The sequence below is a fragment of the Vanellus vanellus genome, assembly GCF_965231255.1.
Source record: "Vanellus vanellus genome assembly, chromosome: 12".
Classification (NCBI taxonomy): Eukaryota; Metazoa; Chordata; class Aves; order Charadriiformes; family Charadriidae; genus Vanellus; species Vanellus vanellus.
In genome coordinates, this window is record NC_138917.1 from 22132548 (window position 1) to 22152026 (window position 19479).

General features: G+C 58.5%; 3 protein-coding genes across 3 annotated transcripts in view; 2 read left to right on the plus strand and 1 right to left on the minus strand.

Annotated features, from left to right (window-relative positions):
- Window positions 1–1234: 1234 nt before the first annotated feature.
- On the minus strand, window positions 1235–5791 carry LOC309676900 (SNF-related serine/threonine-protein kinase-like). The gene is made up of 5 exons (XM_082489553.1): window positions 5196–5791; window positions 3592–3733; window positions 3198–3410; window positions 2973–3110; window positions 1235–2846 (listed from the first exon to the last, which is right to left on the minus strand). Exons 1-5 carry the CDS (start codon window positions 5782–5784, stop codon window positions 2006–2008), a joined length of 1923 nt encoding a protein of 640 aa, XP_082345679.1. The 5' UTR covers window positions 5785–5791; the 3' UTR covers window positions 1235–2005.
- A 5468-nt stretch (window positions 5792–11259) lies between these two features.
- AGRP (agouti related neuropeptide) lies at window positions 11260–12555 on the plus strand (the record flags this gene model as incomplete). The annotated part of the gene is made up of 3 exons (XM_082489589.1): window positions 11260–11434; window positions 11730–11824; window positions 12364–12555. 3 exons carry the CDS (start codon window positions 11260–11262, stop codon window positions 12553–12555), a joined length of 462 nt encoding a protein of 153 aa, XP_082345715.1.
- A 903-nt stretch (window positions 12556–13458) lies between these two features.
- The window catches only part of ATP6V0D1 (ATPase H+ transporting V0 subunit d1), a 36459-nt gene continuing 30438 nt past the window's right edge, over window positions 13459–19479 (plus strand). Inside the window, exon 1 of the mRNA XM_082489612.1 lies at window positions 13459–13601. Within this exon, the coding sequence (XP_082345738.1) occupies window positions 13472–13601 (130 nt within the window). The 5' untranslated portion in view covers window positions 13459–13471. The remainder of the gene's footprint in view (window positions 13602–19479) is intronic.

Consider the following 19479-nt stretch of genomic DNA (forward strand, 5'->3'; position numbering starts at 1 on the left):
GCGTGGCTGAGCCGGCCAAGGACCCGTCGCTGGGCTCCGGAAAGGCTGGTCCACAGCCCACCGCTGCCGGGATATGATGTTCTGCTGCTGGATTATGATTTTCCCAGGCTGATGGGGCTGTACTCCTCCTCCTCCTCCTCACTCGGGCTTTTGGCCATCCCCGGGGGACAGACCTGTTGTTTGTGCATCACCCCCCGCCTCGGTGACCCCATCCTCCCCCCAGGAGAGGTGCCAGGGCAGGGTGGAGGTCCTGGTGGTGGTTCTCCTGCTGGGAGAATGCCCCCAGGTGTGGTGTCTTCGTTGGGACAGAGTGGGGGTGGAAGAGGTGAAAGTGAATCCCCTTATTGTCCCTCTGGTGAGACAGTGAAGTGGGGTCCTCAGTGGGCATGGTGAACATCCCCCAAGCCCCCAAACATGAGCCTGGATAGCTCAGCTGGGAGAGCATCAGACTTTTAATCTGAGGGTCCAGGGTTCAAGCCCCTGTTCAGGCAGAGCCTTTATCCTTTAGGAGCCCAAGGGAAGGATGGGCGCTTCTTCTGGCTGTGGGGGTGCTGCAGGCGCCCTCCCCTGCTTCTTTTCCCACCACTCCCTGCCCAGGGCCCACTCCATCCCATCTGACACCCGCAGGGCACCAAAATAGGATGGATGGAAGGAGAGAGACAGCAGAGCCAGAGGGAAGGCAGCCAGGGCTGGAGAAAAGAGGATCAGGTGGGAACTGGGGGGCTCCAGGGAAGCCTGCTGCCCCCACCCCAGGCTTAGGGGCTGGAGAGCTACTGGGGGCACCCCTGGGGCTGAGCGCGGTCGACTCTGGAGCATTGCTGGAGGCGTGTGGTACCTTTTGGCATGCCCAAGGCTCTCCTTGCACCTTTGGGTGTCCCCCATCCCTCTCCTTAATCCCTTCTGTGCCCCTTGGGAGCTCTATTGCAAGCCCCGTCCAGTTTCAGGCTGAAACCCTGCTTTGAGCTGAGGGACAACCGCCACGTCAAGCCGCAGACATGCCCAAACCTCACTCCTCCCACAGGGGCTCTGGCAGCAGCTTTCCCCCTCCGCAGGGACGGGGAGGCGACAGTGGCTGGGCACGTCGGGCCAAAACAGCCCTGGGCAGGGACAGCCGGCGCCCGCTGTATCCAGTGCCCACCACGGCTCGGACAGATGCTGCCGGGCTGCCATCCCTGGAGGACGGTGTTTTTTGTTTGTTTGTTTGTTTTTTTCACAAGGAGACGTGGTACCCGCATCAACCCACGAGCTTATTTTATTGGCCCAATGAACTTTGCTTCCCAGCGACTCCCATCCCTTCCGTGCTCGCTCGCCCCGTGCAGCTCGGGCCGAGCTCCGGCCCACGCCTCAGTCGTCATTCATTTCTTGCCAGCAAGAAAACAAAGAGATAATAAATAGGAAGCTTATTTGCAGGGGAGGCGCAGGGGACGGCCTCGGGTCACACGCAGCCGCGGGCATGGCTGCGCCTGGCCCCAGCTGTGGGGGGGGACAACGGCGGGGGGGCTGCAGGCAGACAAGCGATTGCCCCACACAGGCAGCAAAGCGCGGGGCTGTGCACGCTGCGGGGCTGGGGGAGAGCCACCGTCCCAGGGAGGGGTTTGGGGGGTTTGGGGGGGGGGGATATAGCAATCTCTATTTAATTACATTAAAATAGACTATTTAAAAAAGTTATTTCTAGTAGTTAAAAAAATGTGTCGTGGTCCATCCAACCCCGGCGGGGCCATGGAGCTGCCCCGGCAGCCCTTGGGGTTTGGGGACACGCCGGCCAGCGCAGGGACAGACCCCAGCCTGCCTCACCCCCCTCCGGGCAGTCCTGTCCTGGGGGTCTGTCCCAGCCCGGCCCCCAGGCACCGCAGCACAGGGATGTGAGTGGGCTGGCCGCTGCGGGTGACAAAGCAGGGGCACCGTGCCCCCCGCCAGCCTCGTGGCCACTGCTCCGCGGGGCACAGGCAGGGGAGTGGGCACCTCCCAGACCCTGCAGTGGGACTGGACCCTCACCCCGGGGGGCTTAAATGACATGGCAGCAGTTGAACTGCCCCAAGGAGAGGAGGCTCTCCTTGGAGCCCGGTCGGATTTTGAAGGCCAGGGCCTTCTCGCAGAGCGGGAACTGCAGGAGCCTGTCCCGCAGGCTGCCGCCCTTGCTCTTGCCCGGGTCCAGCTTAATCACGCTCTCCGCGGCCCCCTCGGTGCCCTCCAGGGCTGGGCTGGCGGGTGACCCAGGCCCTGGGGGCTTGTCCGCAGGGCCCAGGAGGACGGTGGGGGTCGTCTCTGCCCCCAGCACCTGGGGGACCCCAGCAGAGCTGCTCTGGGGTGACGGGATGGCTCCCCTTGCCCCAGGGGTCTCTGCCGAGGAGCACTCAGGCTCTGTGCCCTCCTCCCTCCTGGGGGGCTTTGCTCTGTCCCCTCTCATCGCTGGGGGACCCCATCCTCCGCTCGCTCCCTTCCCAGCCCAGGCTGCCCCCGGGCGCCCACCCCGGCCCCCCAGCTCAACCCCCGGCCCCCACACCTCCCCGCAGCCAGGCAGGCGGCGGGCACGCAGGAAGGCTCGCATCTGCTCCTGGTTCAGTGAGCTGCTCTTCCTCTCCATGGTGCTGGGCCTCCCCTCCTCCTCATCATCCTCCTCCTCTTCCTCCTCGCAGATCTGCTGCAGGGCCGGGGTGCTCTTAGTGATGGCGGTGTCAACAGCGGGGACCTTCAGCAGGGTCCCAGGGGTCTGCCGGCAGCCAATGTCCCCTCCGGTGGTCAGGGGGGGCCGCCGGGAGCCCGTGGCGAGGCCACCTGGCACATCCGTGAAGGGTAAGATGCCGCCAGCGCTGCCCATGGGGCTGAATGTGTCCGATAAGTTGGTCCTGAGAAAGGGGAGGGATGGAGATGTCGTTACCCAGATGGGCATTGCAAGGGCTGCGGTGAGGACGGGGATGGGAGATGGACAGGGACCCAGGGTGGCATGGGGGAGACGTGGGACGGGGGCTCACCTGCTCTGCACCTCCTTGGCCAGGTTGTAGACGAGGCTGAGGCGGTGGCCCTGCTTCTCCTGCTTCTCCCGCAGCATCCTCTCCGCCAGGAGAAAATACGTGGCCGTGATGTGGTTGTAGCGGTCAGCTTCCAGCGCCCTGCATGGGACCGAGAGACCCACGTCAACACACGAGGGACATGCTCAGAAGGAACCACCCGCCTTGGCATCCCACCCCGTCACTCACTCCTGGATGGTGTCCCGATCAGCGATGTTGCCGCAGGTCATGGCCTGGAGGATGATTTCGTGCTCCTCCTCAGACACGCGCTTGTGGGAGGTGAGGGGCAGCAGGCAGCGGCTGGCAGGGGACGGGTCCACCCCCTGGAGCCACGCGTGGCCCTCGATCTGCTCCAGGGAGGCGCGCTGCTTCGGGTCCCGCTGCAGCATCCTGGAGATGAGACTGATGGGGAAAAGGGTGACGCTGCAATCCCGCAGTGGCACGCGAACCCCAAACTCAGCAGCTTTACCTCCTTTTTCCACCTCAGCCCCATGGCATCCCCCAGGGATGGGGCACCCACCCCTCGGGGCAGCAAGTCAGGGTCCAGGGGGCGTCCGGTGTGTGTGGGGGGAGAGGTGCTTACTCAGCGCACTGTGCCGAGACGTGCGGGGGGACGGTGTAGCGGCAGTCCATGATCATGGTGAGAGTCTCGCTGTCGTTGGCCTCCTGGAAGGGGGGGTGGCCACACACCAGCATGTAGAGGATGACCCCCAGGCTCCAGATGTCTGCAAGAAGCAGCAGCAGTTCAGGTCGTGCCCACCACGGTCCAGGAGAGAGCCCTGACCCCAGGGACACCGGGGAGGGGGCCACCCCACCAGCCCCCAGTGCCGATCCAGCAGAGACCAGTGCTCATTGGGATGCTCCTTGGAGGTAACAGCTCCCAGGCCCTGCCTCACGGATGGGGGGACCACAGCCCCACCAAGGCGGGGAAGGACCTTCCCCATCCCCACATCCAAGAGGATCTCGAGGGGCTTCACCAAAGCAGTTGAGGTCTTATCCCCTTTCCCAGGTGGGGACATAGAGGCCAACCCCAAGCTCTGTCCCCTCCCCGGTCACCCACCCACGGCACTGCTTCATGTCATTAGTCAGCTTCCCAGTTCCCAAACAGACCCCACCACCAGCATCCCAGCACTGGGCTGTGCCAGAGGGGACACCACGGCCATGGGACAGGGCACGCAGCACTCATCCGGGCTCTCCAGCTGCCTACAGCCGCGTGGGCACCAGCCCACAGTGACAGGGACAGAGCCAGCAGCACCTTCACCTGCTCCTCCTGCCGAGTACATAAACTCTCTGCAAAAGCGCTTTTTTAGGATGCTGAGCACGCCCCGGGGCTCTCCGTTAATACCTTCAGCTTCTTAAGTCAAGTGCTTGCGTTTGAAAATTTCTCATCCGCGCTGCTTTTCTCCCTTCATTTTCCCTTTGCAGAGCCGCCAGCTTATTTTTTCTACCATCTCCACAAGCCATCCCTGTTTTCAACTCCGGAGCCGCCTTTCCCTGAGCCGCCACTGGGATTTTTCCTTTAAGGGCTTGTGTTTTGTTTTGCTAAATCCTCCTGGCCCAAATTCCAGCAGAGCTGGCTCGGGTCCCACTTCCCTCCCACGTCCCCTCTGTCACAACAGAGCCTCTCGGTGCCCCCAGCCTGGCTCCCTGTCCCCTGGGACGGTCCCCCCGGTCCCCCTGCACCCCGGCCAGGGGAGGAAGGGCACTGGGAGCCATGGGGAGGAAGCGGTTTCCAGGGCGGGGACGGAGCAGAGGAAACTTTCGGAGCTCCTCCGCCCAAACGCCAGCATCCCGAGCAGGTTTCCTTCCGGCATCACCCCCTGAAATAACCACTAGAGCCGGCTCGACAGTGACTGCGCCCTCCTGCTGCTCCTCCCGGGCCCCGGCGGATGCCACACCAGGCTCGCAGCCTGCTTGGGCTTCTTCCCCTCCCTGGTATGAACCATCGCTCTGTGGGTGCAGGGGCAATCTCCGCAGGGAGGACCACATTGTGCCACGGCAGCGCTGAGCAGCTGAGCACCCAAGGGGTGGGATTCCTCCCTCCGGGGACCGCGGTGCCACCGGGACATGGGCGCTCCCAGCCTAAGGGGCTAAAAGCGAGGTGGTACCTGGCTGGCAGGACCACTTGCTGGGCAAGGTGGTTCTCCATGGGGAGAACCAGCCACGGCTGTGTCCCACCACCCTTACCGACAGCCGGGGCATCATACTCATCCCCGAGCAGGATCTCGGGCGCCGAATACGCCAGTGAGCCGCAGCTGGTGGTGAGCATCTTGCCGGGTTGAAAGCGGTTGCTGAAACCGAAGTCGGTGAGCTTGACCACCCCCTGCTCCTGGAAGAAGACTACGTTCTCGGGCTTGAGGTCACGGTGCACCACGTGGAGCTTGTGGCAGTAGGAGATGGCGTGGACGATCTGGGCAAAGTAGTGCTTGGCCCGTGCCTCGGCCAACCCGCCCTCGTGCCGCATGATGTGGTCAAACATGTCCCCGCCGTCGCCCAGCTCCAGGATAAGGTAGAGCTTCGCATGGGTATCGATGACCTCGTAGAGGCGCACCACGTTGGGGTGCTGGACCAGCTTCATGCAGCGCACCTCTTGCAGGAGCTGCCCCGCCGCCTCTCCCGCCAGTTTGCTCTTGTCGATCACCTTGACGGCCACCCGCTGCCCGGTGAAGACGTGCCGTGCCAGCTTCACCACCGCAAAGTGCCCCTTGCCCAGCGTGCGCTCCAGGTCATACAGCCCCGCGATCTTCCCCTCGCCGCAGCCCTGCGCCCCGGCCATGGTGGTGGCCTCAGGCGGGGACGGGCATTGGGTGCTGCGGGATGGGGGAGCTGCTGATTGATGCGGGGTGGGGGCACCCCGAATCCCAGGCCCCCCCAGCACCCTGGGCAGCAGGATGCCCAGGACAGCAGAGTCCACCCTGGGTACCAGCAGCATGGGCACCCCCAACACCCCACCTCCAGGTCCCCAGCACCCTGAGCACCCCAATGGCCTCACCTTCAGCCCCTGGCACCCTGGACACCCCCCAATACCCCTACCCCCAGTCCCTCATCACCCTGGGCATCCCAATACCCCACCTCCAGGTGTCCAGCACCCTGAGCACCCCAATGCCCCTACCGCCAGTCCCTCATTGCCCTGGGCACCCCCATACCCTCACCTCCACTCCCCAGCACCCTGGGTACCCCAATAACACCACCTCCAGGTCCCCAGCACCCCAATACCACCACCTCTAGTCCCTCATCACCCCAGGCACCCCAATACCCCATTGCCAGGTCTCGAGCACACCAGCACCTTGGGTACCCCAATACCCCCATCTCTACTCCCCAGCACCCTGATCACCCCCATACCCCACCTCCAGGTCCCCAGCATCCTGGGCACCCCCATGCCCCCACCTCAAATTCCTCATCACCCCAGGCACCCCCATACCCCACCTCTAGTTCCCCATGATCCTGGGTACCCCAATACCTCCACCTCCAGTCCCTCATCACCCTGGGCACCCCTGTACCCTACCTCCAGCTCCCCATGACCCCAGGATCCTGGGTACCCCCATACCCCCACCTTCACTCCCCAGCACCCTGACACCTCCGTACCCCACCTCCAATCCCCCATCACCCCGGGCACCCCTATACCCCACTTCTAGCTCCCCATGACCCTGGGTACCCCAATACCCCCACCTCCAATCCCCCATCACCCCGCTCACCCCTGTACCCCACCTCCAGCTCCCCGTGACCCCAGCACCCTGGGTACCTCAGTACCCCCACCTCCACTCCGCAGCACCCTGATCACCCCCATACCCCCCCCTCCAGCCCTCCATCACCCCGGGCACCCCCATCTCCCGGTCCCCAGCACCCTGGGTACCCCGATACCCCACCTCCCCTCCCCAGCACCCTGACACCTCCATACCCCACCTCCAGTCCCCGTCACCCCCATCCCCCGGGGCACCCCAATACCCACCCCCAGCACCCCGCGGGCCCCCGCAGCACCCCGGCGTATCGTCCCCCGCGCTCACCGGGGCGGCGGAGCTGGGGCCACCGGGGCTGCGGCTGCCCGGGCGTGCCCGCCCCGCTGACGTCAGGGCAGCTCCGGGCTCGCGCCTTAAAGGGCCCCGTCCGCCGCCGAGCCAAGGCTGAGACCGGGGCGAAGCTCATCGCACCTCCCGACGCAGAGGCGCCGGGCAGCGCTGCCCCCCCCCCCCCCCCCCGCAGCCCCCCGCGCGGGACCCTCAGCTCGGCTCATTACGGCCCGTTTGGGACAGTGGGGACTGGGTTGGTATGAGTGGTAACGAGGGCTGGTAATGAGCTAAATTAGCCGCCCGCCGTTTCCAGGAAGAGCCCCGGGCCTAAGCTTGTCTCCTGAGGGTCCCACAGTGGGTCGGGCTCCCGCCCCACTGCCCTCCTGCCCGCTGACGGGCATCGCTGCCATGCCACCCACCCGCTCCATCGCCCGCTCCCACCCTCGCTCGGGGCCAGCAGCACCCAGCCGGGTATGCCCCCCGCCCCCCGGCTCCCCCCTGCCCTGAGCCCTCTTTTCCTGGAAGCGGCTCCGGCGAGCGGCCGGCTGCCTCATTTAGCTCGTTACTGGCCGTGGGGATGCGCACAAAGCAGACGTTGCTCCTGCAGATTAAAAAGCTCTCAGCGCGGCCGCCCTCGTTACCGCTAATGCCTTCCCAGAAGTCCTTCGCCCACGGTCCCTGCAGGCTGCAAACAGGCCCTAATGAGCCGGGCTTGGGAGCTGGCGTCAGCGGGGGGCTGGGGGCAGCGTGGACCGGGGACCTGATCCCCCTGGGGCTGGGGCTGGAGGAGCCGGGAGGATCGAGCCACCCGTCAGCTCTTGCCATGAGAATGGGGCTGGATGGGGTGCTCAGCACCAGGCCTGGGCTTTGGGAATGGGAATGGGACTGGGACTGGGAACAGGAGCGGCTGCCAAACATGCCTCTAACCTGGGATGAGTCTTCTTCCAGGCGTGCGGGGTGCTGGGCAGGGGGGTCCTGGCTGGATGTGTTTCCAGCAGCTGCCTGCAGCTGGAAAATTAACCCCTCTCGTGTCTTATCCCCCTGTTCCCTTGCAGGGCTGAAGCCACCCAAAGACATGGGTGTTTCCAAACGGAGCCCAGCCAAGCCGCTAACCTGAGAGCGGTCAGGCTGGAGGGTGGTGGAGAGAGATGGTGGTGGGGAAGCAGAGGAGCTGGCAGCCCCCGGCATGCTGGGTGCTCGGGCAATTAGCCACCCTGCACATGCATCTGGGGATTTGAATGGAAAGGCAAGTCCTTTCTGGCTTCTGGCACTGAGGTTTGTAGCAAACACCTCTCAGATCTGCTGCTGGCAGTAACGGAGGGGACTGTGGAAGCTCCATGAGCATCACCTCCCTCCACACCTCTTTTGGCTGAGCCTCCAGCCCCAGCTACTCTTTGTGAAAGGCCCCCCCGGTGTGTTGGGGTCAGGTCCTTCTCCTGCTGGGGAGCTGGGTGCTGCGGGTCCATATCCTTTGGGGCAACTGTCTGTGTACACACGCCAACGCTGCTTTGAAACAGCAAGAACAAGCATGTGGTGCACTGGGCTGCTGCACCCGTAACACACGTCCCCTGCAGAGATGCCGCCTCCATCAGTGCCCGGTCCCATGACTGTGGCTGTGTCGCGCTGGCTGTAGCTCCCTCTGGGTTTCGGAGCGGCCCTTGAAGGTCTCAGCACCAAGAAGCTCAAGGAGCCACGTATGATGGCTGTGAAAGCCAGTGTTGGGGCTGGGGAGAACAGTGCAGCCGGTTCTTTCCTTCCTATGGTGGAGCCGAGCTCAGGATGCATAAGGATGCTCCTCTGAGAGCACCTGGCTCCGGGGAGCAGCGGGTTTTCCCAAGGATACATGAATGAGAGATGCAGTTAGCACAGGTGGGAGCCTGAAGAACCTGCAGATGGCAAGTGGTGAGGAGCAGAGGAATTTTGGAGGCTCTGGACTGGCTGGGTGCCTGCCAGGGGCTGTGGGTGGGCAATATTCCCTCTGGAAACCATTAGAGAGCTCGGCGTGGCTTGGGAGAGGAGCCTTCAGCCCTGGTGTTTCTCTAAGTGGGAACTGGGAGATGTCCTCAGGCTGCAGTCTCAGCACCGCTCAGGCACGGCTGGAAAGGGAAGCAGCCTGGAAGGGTGGTGGGGATCGCTCCCAAGAAACTTGGGAGTTTGGGACCAGTAGGGATCTGTTCCCTCCCGCAGCCGGGCAGGACGCAGAGAAGGAGTCCTCCCTCCCGTGCATCGCCCCGCTGGCTGCCTCTCCATCCAGACAAAGCCCGGTTTCCAGAGAAGCCCACCTACCTGGTAGTTAGCAGAGTCATGTGGCCGCAGCACTTAATTAATAAAAAGCCGATATAAATTCCAGTAAGCATGTGGGGAGGAGGACATCGAGGCAGAGAGCGGTTGCGGCGCTCCCAGCGAGCTCGGTGGAGCAGCGAGCGGCAAGCCCCCTCTCCACTCGGAGAGGTCAGTGCTTACAACGGGAAGGGTCTGGGGGCGTTTGGGGTGCAATACCCACAGCTGTGGGGCTTCCCACGGCATGGAGAGGGTCTCTCCTGGCAAAGACCTGGGTGGTTTTGCGGGGATGGGGAGGTGACGTGTGGCCGGCAGAGCTTTGGGCTGTGGGAGCCAGGGCTGGAGCTGAAGGCTGCCAAAGGAGCAGGCGCTGAGTTTCATGGGACTCGGATGCCGGCAGCAACTGGGGATCCGTTTTCTTTGGCTCCCTGTGAGGCCCCCAAAGCCCCCAGCCCAACGCTGCAGCATTGGTTCTCTCTCAGTTCTGTGCGTGATGCGTCCAGTCTTCCCAGCTCACTCAGTCCTATTCCCAGGGTCTTCCTCCCCGACGAGCCCCCTCCAGCCCAGCCTCACCCTCTTCTCAGAATTACGGCTTCACCTTCACCTTCCTCCCTTCTGCTGGGTTCCCTCATGAGCAGGGAGGGGGAAGCAAACCCTGCACTGGGGGCAGGTGAAAACCCTGAGCTGGTCCAACTGGGGGGACATCTCCTGATGATGGTAACCATGTCCCAGGCAGAGGGGGCTTTGCATCCCAATGCTTTCCATATGGAAGGCACGCAGATGAGCGTCAACGGGTTTTTAAGGTAACTGGGTGGCACGGAGGGGCTGGGGCACCCTGTGGGCATCTTGGCCATGACATCCAGCCCATCACTGCAGTCCTTAAGCAAAACCACATCCATGCCTGCTCTCTCTGCCAGCCTCTGCATTCCGCTTTATCTTCTCAATGCCCCACATTTTTTTATCGTCCCCAAACCCTGGGGTTTTGTTGCAAAAGGAGTTGTAGCAAAGCAGTTTGTCACTTTCCAGGGACTTTTGGGGAGATTTCTGTTGCAGCTGCTCCAGCTGCAATGTGCGGGTGGTCTCTTGTGTTTCAACCACGTAACGTCGCTCCTGCCTGTTCCCTGCGGTGTTGCGAACCTGCCTGTAAGGCTGGGTGCGGAAGTGGGACTCAAGGGCTGGCAGCTGGAGAGCAGGAGAAGAAAGCAGGCTTGGGAGAGGGGAGGCGTTACAGAGGAGCCGGGCAAGAAGCAGGCAGGTGCTGGGCCGTGAGCCGTGTTGCCCTCAGCACTGCCGTGGAAAAGGGCATGGGATGGAGCTGCTGGTGGGTACGTGGGCTGCCTCCACCACGGTACTCAGGGACCTCGTGAGATCCCAGTGCTGGCTGTTGTCTGCAAGGTCCTGGTGGCACACCCAAGCCCAGATGCAGACCAGGCAGTAAATATTAGCTTCTGGTCTTTAAAACTAGCAGCATTTCCACACTCTGTGAGTGCAAGTGCCTGGCAGGAGCCGTGTTGGGTGTTTCAGCCACTTCCCCTGCACGTGCAGGCGGTGAATGCACAGCACTGCAATGATCTTGCGGCTGCTGAAGGCGGTGCATGGGGCAGGGAGACCCTGAACCCCTGCAAAAAGGATAAACTCTCAGTTCATCCTCTGCTGCTCATTCCTCTCTCTGGTGAGATCATGAATGTGCCTGCATGTGGGGTGCCCCACGGCACCATGGCACGTGTGTTAGCTCTGGAGGGTCCACGTGAAGCTCCCACGTATGTGGCGGCCTGAGAAAAGCTCTCAAGTCCAAGACAGCAAACAGCCCAGCGTGGTGGCTGTGCTGGCAGAGGTTGCCCCTCACTGATGCTGCACTGCTCAGGGGGTGATGGTGGCAGGGTGGTGGCGGGGGCCAGGCCAGGTGGCCAGCAGGCGGGCTGACGCCAGCCAGGACTCCTCTGCACAGGTTGTCCCCCAGGACCATGCTGAACGTGCTGCTGCTGTGCTGCGGGCTGCTGCAGGGGATCCAGGCCATCCTCACCGCCGACCTCAGCCGCAGCCACCTGCAGAAGGGGAGCGGTGGGCTAGAGGGGACGGACAGAGCCCGCTACTCCAGCCTGCTACGGAAAGTCAAGGAGGTGTCTGCGGAGCCAGCAGGTGAGTCCTTTGTCCCCGTCCCCCCCCATCCTCCCACTGTCCCTCACCAGCTGCTCGCTGGCATGCCCAAGGTCCCAAAGTAGAAGTGGGGACCCCACACCCGGGGTCAGATGCAGGGGATCCTCTTAATGCAGAGCAGCTTCTCCTATCACTGGCTAGTGAGAGCAGCCTGGCAGCCCACAGGGAGCGGGGGGCTTTTTTGGGGGGAGGGGGGGCGACACACATGACCGTGGGGAACAGAATCAGTGCAGACCCTCCCAGAAGCATCCTTGTTCAGCTTCTCCGTATCTTGCAGGAGCTCTCCCCAGGCTGGGGTTTGAACAGATGGCACTGGAGGTCCAAGAAACCGATGGTGACCTCATGCAGAGAGGCGGCATGCTGGAACCGCAGGTAACGCCCCCTGAGCTTTCCCAGACACCCCAAAGAACAGGGTGGCCTCGGGCCACAGCAGCTTTCTCCATGCCCCTGGGGCCAGAGGTAGTTGGGAGCCAAATGTGGAGCTTTCCTGAGTATCCGCTTGTCGCCAGCGAGGGCTGGGACAGGCTGAGGCTGCCCAGAGCTGCAAGGGGCTCCAGCACTCAAAGAGGGTGCTCCAAGCCTGTACTCCTGCCACATCTTGCCTGGCTCGGACCCCAGTGCCTGTGTTTGGGTGGAAGGCGCAGCACCCTTCACTAAAGTTGGGGTTGTGCTTCAAAATAAATGTGTGCATAAAGGCCTTGAGACATGGTGGAAGAGGTAGTGAGGCCTGCAGGGAGCCCACGGGGCTCAGTGGTGATTTTCAACAGCCCGAGCTGGGAACTGAGCATGACAGAACTCTCTGCTGCTGGTAGCGGCATATTTCATTCAGCAGCCACTCTTGGCTCTCTCCCACACAATTCTTTATTGCCGGTGTGGTGGTCCAACCCTTTCCCTCCTCCTCTCTCCAGCAGGCATCATCCACAGAACTGCAAGCTGTGGGCCGAGAAGAGCGCTCCCCCCGCCGCTGCGTCCGCCTCCTGGAGTCCTGCCTGGGGCATCAGGTCCCCTGCTGCGACCCCTGCGCCACCTGCTACTGCCGCTTCTTCAACGCTTTTTGCTACTGCAGGAAAATCGGCACCAATTTCCCCTGCGGCAAGAACTAGCGCCCGCGCCGCGGGGCTGCCTGCTCCTTGCCCATGCGTGCCGCCTCCTCCTCTGCAGCTCTAATAAACCAGCCGTTAGCAAAAGCCATCGCCGAGTGGGAATGGCTCAATGCGTCCACTTGGGATCTCAGGGGAGAGGGGTAGCAGCAAGGCACAGGTTCCTGCACCCAGGTGGGCACCGCGTCCACATGGCCAAGAGTCCAGGGCACATCCATGTCAAACAAAATGAGATATTTTTTTCCAGAGTAGCTCCTGCAGGGGGTTCCTGGCTAGATGAGTGGTGTCTCAGCAGGAGGGGTGCCCCAGGAGGTGACGTCCCGGCTGTGCTGCGAGCTGTACTTGCGTAAAGTATCCTGCCAGTATCGCTCATGGCAGCCCAGGGTGCTTTTATACCCAGACCTGCGAGCTGTCAACCCCAAGGAATCAGTGACTGAGGGGAGCCAGCGTAGAGCATCGCCTTCTCCACCACAAGGGTGGTAACACGAGTCCGTGAAAAGCCCTGAAAAGCCCTAAAAACCCACAGACGGCTGCCAGAGGCCTAATGCCGGGTGAAGACATGCTTGAGGGGGGAGTTCAACCTGCGGCCTGGGGATGGAGGAGGCCTCACAGGGGAGTGAGGCGCTTGGGAAGCCGGCAGCCACGGGGACGGCGGTCCCGGGGCCACGCAGGGGAAGTAGCGGCCGCCGTGGTGGCCGCTAGTCTCCCTATGTGGCCCCGGGACCGCCGTCCCCGCCGCCATCCCCTCAGGCGCTTCCCGCCCTCGCACTGCCTGCCGGGAAGGGGGGCGGGGCGAGCCGCGCGGCAGCGTCACGTGAGCGGCGGGGCGGTGCCGGGTTGGGTGGGTGGGTGGGGGTGGGGCTGTGTGTCACGTGAGGCGCCGGGGGGTTGTAGCCGGCCCGTCTCGTCGCCGGCCGCCATGTCGTCTTTCCCGGAGCTGTATTTTAACGTGGATAACGGTTACCTGGAAGGGCTGGTGCGCGGTTTTAAGGCGGGGGTGCTGCGGCAAGGCGACTACGTGAACCTGGTGCAGTGTGAGAGCCTGGAGGGTGAGTGGCGGCGGGGCTCCGGGGCGGCGATTCCCCCCTCCTGTCACTGAGGGGAAGGCCCAGCCGGCGGGCTGAGGGGAAAGGCCGGCTGGTGTGAGGGTGGAGGGCCGGTGGGGATGCGAGGGGCTGCGTGACAGTGGGGAAAAGAGCCGACAGCGGCGTTTTTGAGGCCCTTTCCTCTCTTCACCCCTTAGTCCACCCCCTCCCGGCTGCTCTGTCCGAGCTCAGCTGACTCAGTTTCCCGGCCGTGTGATTGCAACAGCTGATATGGCCGGTTTGAGGAAGCTCCAGCTCCCAGTGTTTTCTTGAGGAGGCCACATAGCCGTGGTGCGTGTCCTGTGGTTGTTGGGAGCCTGGCAGGTTTGTCAGGCTTTGCTGATGAGTCTTGTTTTGTGCTTTCACTTCCAGGCGACACAGGAAGTCTTTTAAGGACAGAATTAAGGTTATCAGGGTTGTCTCTCTGTAGCCTCGTAGTCCCAAGATGCTTCTAACCTAAGAATGAAAATACTTGGAATGTTCCAATAAGAATGCAGAATAGCATCGTGCTTCTCTGAACGTTGTCTCTGCCAAGTACTTGGTGTCTCAGAGAATCAGGCCTGAAGTAGCTGTGGGATTCAAGAGTTCTCTCATACTTCTACATGTTTGGAGTTTTTTCCCTTTCCTTTTCACATCTGTCTCAGTTCTAATAACATGCTCATTTTGTGGAGGGGGGAGGTGTTTTTTTCAGATTCTTGTCTTTCCCTGCAATATGCTGTGTACTTACCCAGGGAGGTGGTGGAGTTGCCATCCCTGGAGGTATTTAACAGATTGGTAGATATGGTTTAGTGGGGGGTTTGGGAGTGCTAGGTTAATGGTCGGACTGGATGATCTTAAAGGTCTTTTCCAACCTAAATGATTCGATGATCTAACTTAATCTCTGATACTGGTTGTCAGTTTTTTGAGGAGATGGGGTCATCTAGGAAAGTACCTGCTGTTGTTGAAGGATTGCTAGTGGAAAAATTCCAGTGCAGATCTAAGTAAATTCACTGGTGAATTACCCTTCACCTGTAATCTTGAGTTCTGTTTCAAGGCTAATGCCAACTTCCAGTCATTGTCTCTTTTCTAGATCAGCGTGTACAAACCTGGAGAGCTGCGAGGGTTTTGCTCTGTGATACTTGTTACCTGTGGTCAGCTCATCCTCTTAATTAGTCAGTGAAACTGTTCCTCTGTGCCAGTGACCTGCTTATCAATTTTCATGCCATGGTGTCCAGAACCTGGGTCACAAATCACAAAGATCAAAACCAGGTCTCTACTGAAATAGGCGAAAAACATATGTATCCAGTGATGTCGGTTGTTTTTGTCAATGGGACTACAATTACTGGATCATTCTTTCTTCCAAAAATACTAGTTAGCATCAGCTTTATCTTGATGATTGTCGGTGAGTGATTGAAATTAATATTGACTATTTAGAGGGATCCTTAGCTACCTGAACCCTGGATGCAAGTTACCTGGAGCTGCTCACACAAACATTAAACAGCAGAATGGGAACAAAGTGCTGTGATGTGCCTCGTACTCTACCTTAAAAATACCCAGGATATTTTTACTTAGGACAGAAGCCCCTTTTCAGCCAGAGTCTTCTGCAGCGCTCTGCTTGCAGCAGTCTGTCGTTTCTGCTATGGAGCCCAGGGCCTGAAAGAGGGTGGTGGGAGGTTTTTCTGCTCTCTTGCTAGTCAGAATTCTCAGTGTGTCCTAAACTATCACTTTACCACCTTCCCTGCAGATAGCTTCCTTTGGAGTCTTTCTATATTTCTAGCTTTTGCTCTTTTGTTTTTGGTTTTTGTTTTTTTTTTCCTCCCTTCCTTCCCTTCTGAACCAAGTTGCGTAAACTTTGCTATCCTTTGGAGCAGTGTTTTCTGTATTTGGAATGAGTCAGTTTGGAGTTCCCATATGTTTGTCTTGGTATGGTTACTGTCCCGTCAATGACAGCTGCTGTGGTGGCTGCTGTTGCGTTCCTTGTCAAGCTTCATTCAGAGCTTGAAGGCTGTTCTGAGTTCACTGCCAATCTTGTTCCTCCTCTGCTTGGCTTTCTGTGCCCCTGTCTAGTGTGCTCTTGTAGGAGGATTTTCCTTCAAAGAAATGTCGCTCTTGATCACTTGTATTGGTCTGTGGTCAGACCATTTCTTTCCTCTGTCCCTTTAGTTCTGATTTTTCCTGTTTCAGTACTTGTTTTCTGTGCTCCACAGATTTTCAAAGTGCATTATTTCTCCCTCAGCTGCACTAAATCCATGCAGTGGCTATCTTATTAGCAGCAAACAAAAGTACTTAAGCATAAAATACTCATATGTTCTTCTCTACCACTTCTGTTTTGTCTTCACTGTTGCATGTGAGTCTGTCTCTGCAGTTTGTCCTGGTCCTGGAGCCAAATGATCACCTTGGCAGTGGAGAAATCCTGAAGGACCAAGGCTGTTCTGGGGCTGGCCCTGGAAATTGGGTGTCTGCCTGGTCACCAGTGTTGGCATTACTCGGAGGACATTGTGCTTCCAGGTCTGAAATGCTGCTCCATCTTGTGTGCTTGGATCAGTCTGGAAGTACAAAGGAATTGTCAGCCCAAGTCCTGAAACACAGAAGTCAGCTTAGTGCTGCTGGAATGAGGAGATCATGCTTTTCTGCGAGATCCTCTGTCATCTCTGCTTGTCTGATCACAAAGTAAGCTGATTTGAGCTCTTGCTTCTTGGTGAGTCAGAAATAGAGAGCTAAATAGGCTCTCTGTGATCAGGCAGACTCCTGAGCTGCCTTTAAGAAGCAGCAGGAAAACATGACCAGCATTGAGGGGAGGGTATGAGAGCTGTTTTGGCTTAAGCTTTCTCTTGAAACCCTCAGCAATAATATGTTTAATTCTTTCTTTCAGCTCCCAAAGTCCTGGTGCTTTGCTTGTTTCTCAGCCAGAGATCCTTGTGCACTGTACACCAATGCTGGATATCGCTTGGAACCTGCTTAGCTCTCTGTTGTAGCCAATTCCTGCTTTTGACACAAGGTGTCAGTGAAGGACTTGGAGCTGCTTTCCTCTGCTTCAGTGGTGTGAGCATGGGTCTGTTCTTGAGTGGAATCTGTCTTGGATAACCAAACTTAGAAGCCACCCAGATTTCTCCTGTCAAAAGGATGGTGAGCCTTCTCCAGCTCCTCAAAGCTGTGCTAGCCTGTTGGAGGTCTGGTGTCATCTCTGGAGAATAAAAAGCTGTTGATGCAGTTGGGCAGTGGTGCTTCTTTTAAGAAGCAGAGTTCAGTCTGGGACTGAAATGTAGGTTATCATCAGCCTTTACTGTTGGTCTGCAACGTAAAAAGTATGTGGAGCCTGGAAAGTGCACAAAAGCCTCTTTAGAAACAGGAATTTCTTTACCTTCAAGTCAGTGTTCATGAGCCTCCTATTGCTAATGCTCCTCTTGCTTCCACAGGAACAGTGCAGGAAACTGATTTCTTTCTGACCTACCAATGTGATAAAGGTGATTGGTATGGTGAAATACAGCAGCAGGACATATCACCTTCTAGCTGGGTAATGAGGCTGTGAAAATGGCCAGCTGAGAAGAGGCAGGTAGTTGGCTCAAGCTTGTTAGTCCAGCCCTCTGTTGGGAGAGGCTTTTCAGAGGCTGTGTGTTTCCACCGCCACCGCTCTGTGCGTGCTAGTGCTTCTGTCCATGCAATCGGCTCAGCTGGGGACTTGGCATGCCTTATGGAAACAGTGGTGTGCACGTGGAGGGATGGGATCTGCTCTGTCTTCGGCTTAAGCCACGTGGGGAACTAGTCTCATGCCGTTGTAGAGGTCTGTGATGTTTTATTTGTGCATCTCAGCCTGCAGGTTATCAGTGTGCTGTGGACTCGTCCCGTGGAAACTCTTGGTTTTTCAGTCCTCGTAACCCCAAAGTAGTGGTGATGTGTCACGTCAGCTTGGGGAAGAGCAGAGTAACCATCTTAGCCCCAAAGATTTATTTGGGAGGTGAAGAGTGACTAAGAGAAGCAAATATGTGTGATTGATTTAGAAAGAAAGTATTTCCAAGACTACAGTTCTCTTTCAGCTCTTCAGTTTGGTCCACAGACCTCCATTTCTAGGACACATGCAAATCAACAGTGAAATCGGAGAGCTTGAAGCAAGTAGGTCACACTTGTCCTAGACTCTGGCTCCACGTCAGCTGTAGGGCATGGTGGTCTGCCTGAATGGTACCCTCACACACGCTGGAGCCTTGTATTCTGTCAAATTAATCTGTAGTAATACATAGTGAGCACCAAACTCTTGATACAGGGCTCGATGGTGTGGAATAAACCACAGCTGGACAGGCTGGTTGGTTATTTTTGAGTCTTGAAGAGTATTTCCAGGGTTGCTCTGTGTAGTCCTTTCTGCCCAGAAGAGAAGTGCTGCTTTCGGTCAACTCGGGAGTGGATTGCTAAAGGTTTGGTGTCCTAAGTGCCTCTTCATTTTAAAGACATCCACTTCTCTCCCACTCTCTCCTCTTCCCTTGTTCTCCGCGCAGAGGAGAGGTGATGAAATACATTGAAGTGTACTGAGCAGGTGGTTGAACCACTGTGGGGTGAAGTGTGTCTTCCCGTTGTCTGACCACAGGATGGCTAGACGCGCCGAAACAAAGGCCTGCCTGCGCAGAGCAGTGGGCTCTTGCCTCCAACAAATGGATGTTGGGGAGTCTGTCCTCTGTGTACCAGGCTTCCACTGAGCGCAGTGTGTGCTTTTGTTTTCATAGTCCCAAGGATCTTTTTTTCTCCCCTAGAGGCTGCCTTTGCTTTACGATGTTACGTACTGAGTGTTCGCCATATCTCCTTTTGCTGAGAGAAGAGCGGGAGAGGCTGTGCTACCCTTCTCTCTTCCATTTTTTTCACTGTGGTCTTGGGATTTGGGCCCCAAAAGGCTGGAGGTGGGCTTCTCTTTCAGCTTAACCATGTGGGCAGTGTGTCCTCTCTTGTGTAGAGCAGTTTCATTGCTACCAGAGCTACAGAATACCTTCAAGAGTGCTTTTGGCACCTCAAGTCCATGGTGGAGCTCGTGGTGTGCTCCTGGATGTGGGGGTAATGGGATATAGCTCCTTTCCTTTGCAGCTTCTTTGCTGTACAACCAAGCAAGGAGAAGCCACTTGATAGTCCTGAAGTGTGGCCATGCTTAGATCCATCTTGGACTCTGAGAATGGTTCAGTCTGAACGCTGAATTCGGTGGGTGTAGAAACCAAGCCGTGGTGTGGTAGAATCATAGAATGGTTTGGGTTGGAAGGGACGCTGAAGATCATGGGCAGGGACACCTTTCACTAGACCAGGTTATTCAAAGCCCTGTCCAACCTGGCCTTGAACACCTCCAGGGATGGGGCAGCCAGAGCTTCTCTGGGCAGCCTGGGCCAGTGTCTCACAGGAAAGAATTTCTTCCTCATATCTCCTCTAAATCTCTCCTGTTTCAGTTTAAAACCGTCACCCCTTGTCCTGTGGCTCCACTCCCTGATCAAGAATCCCTCCCCAGCTTTCCTGGAGCCCCTTTAGGGACTGGAAGGGGTTCTGAGGTCTCCCCGGAGCCTTCTCCTTTTGAAAGCACGATGATGATGTTCTCTGTCTCCTGACATCTGGGAGCCCTTTGTGAAAAGCTGACCCTTGCCTGCAGGGACTGTGCAGGAGAGCTGGCCCTGTCCCCAAGAGCCCCAGATGAGGCAGAGCATATGGGAACAGGGTGAGACCTGAGGAGGGTATAGACTGTTCCTGTCCTGTGATTGCTGTCGGCTCGTGCGGCAACAGAGCAGTAGCCGAAAGGCTGTCCTGCTATTCTTGGGACTTTGTCCTGTGTCCTCCAGTGGAACTGCTTGCTGTGGCTGGTTAATTAGCTGTCCTGTTAAAACCAGCTCAAGGAAAACATGAT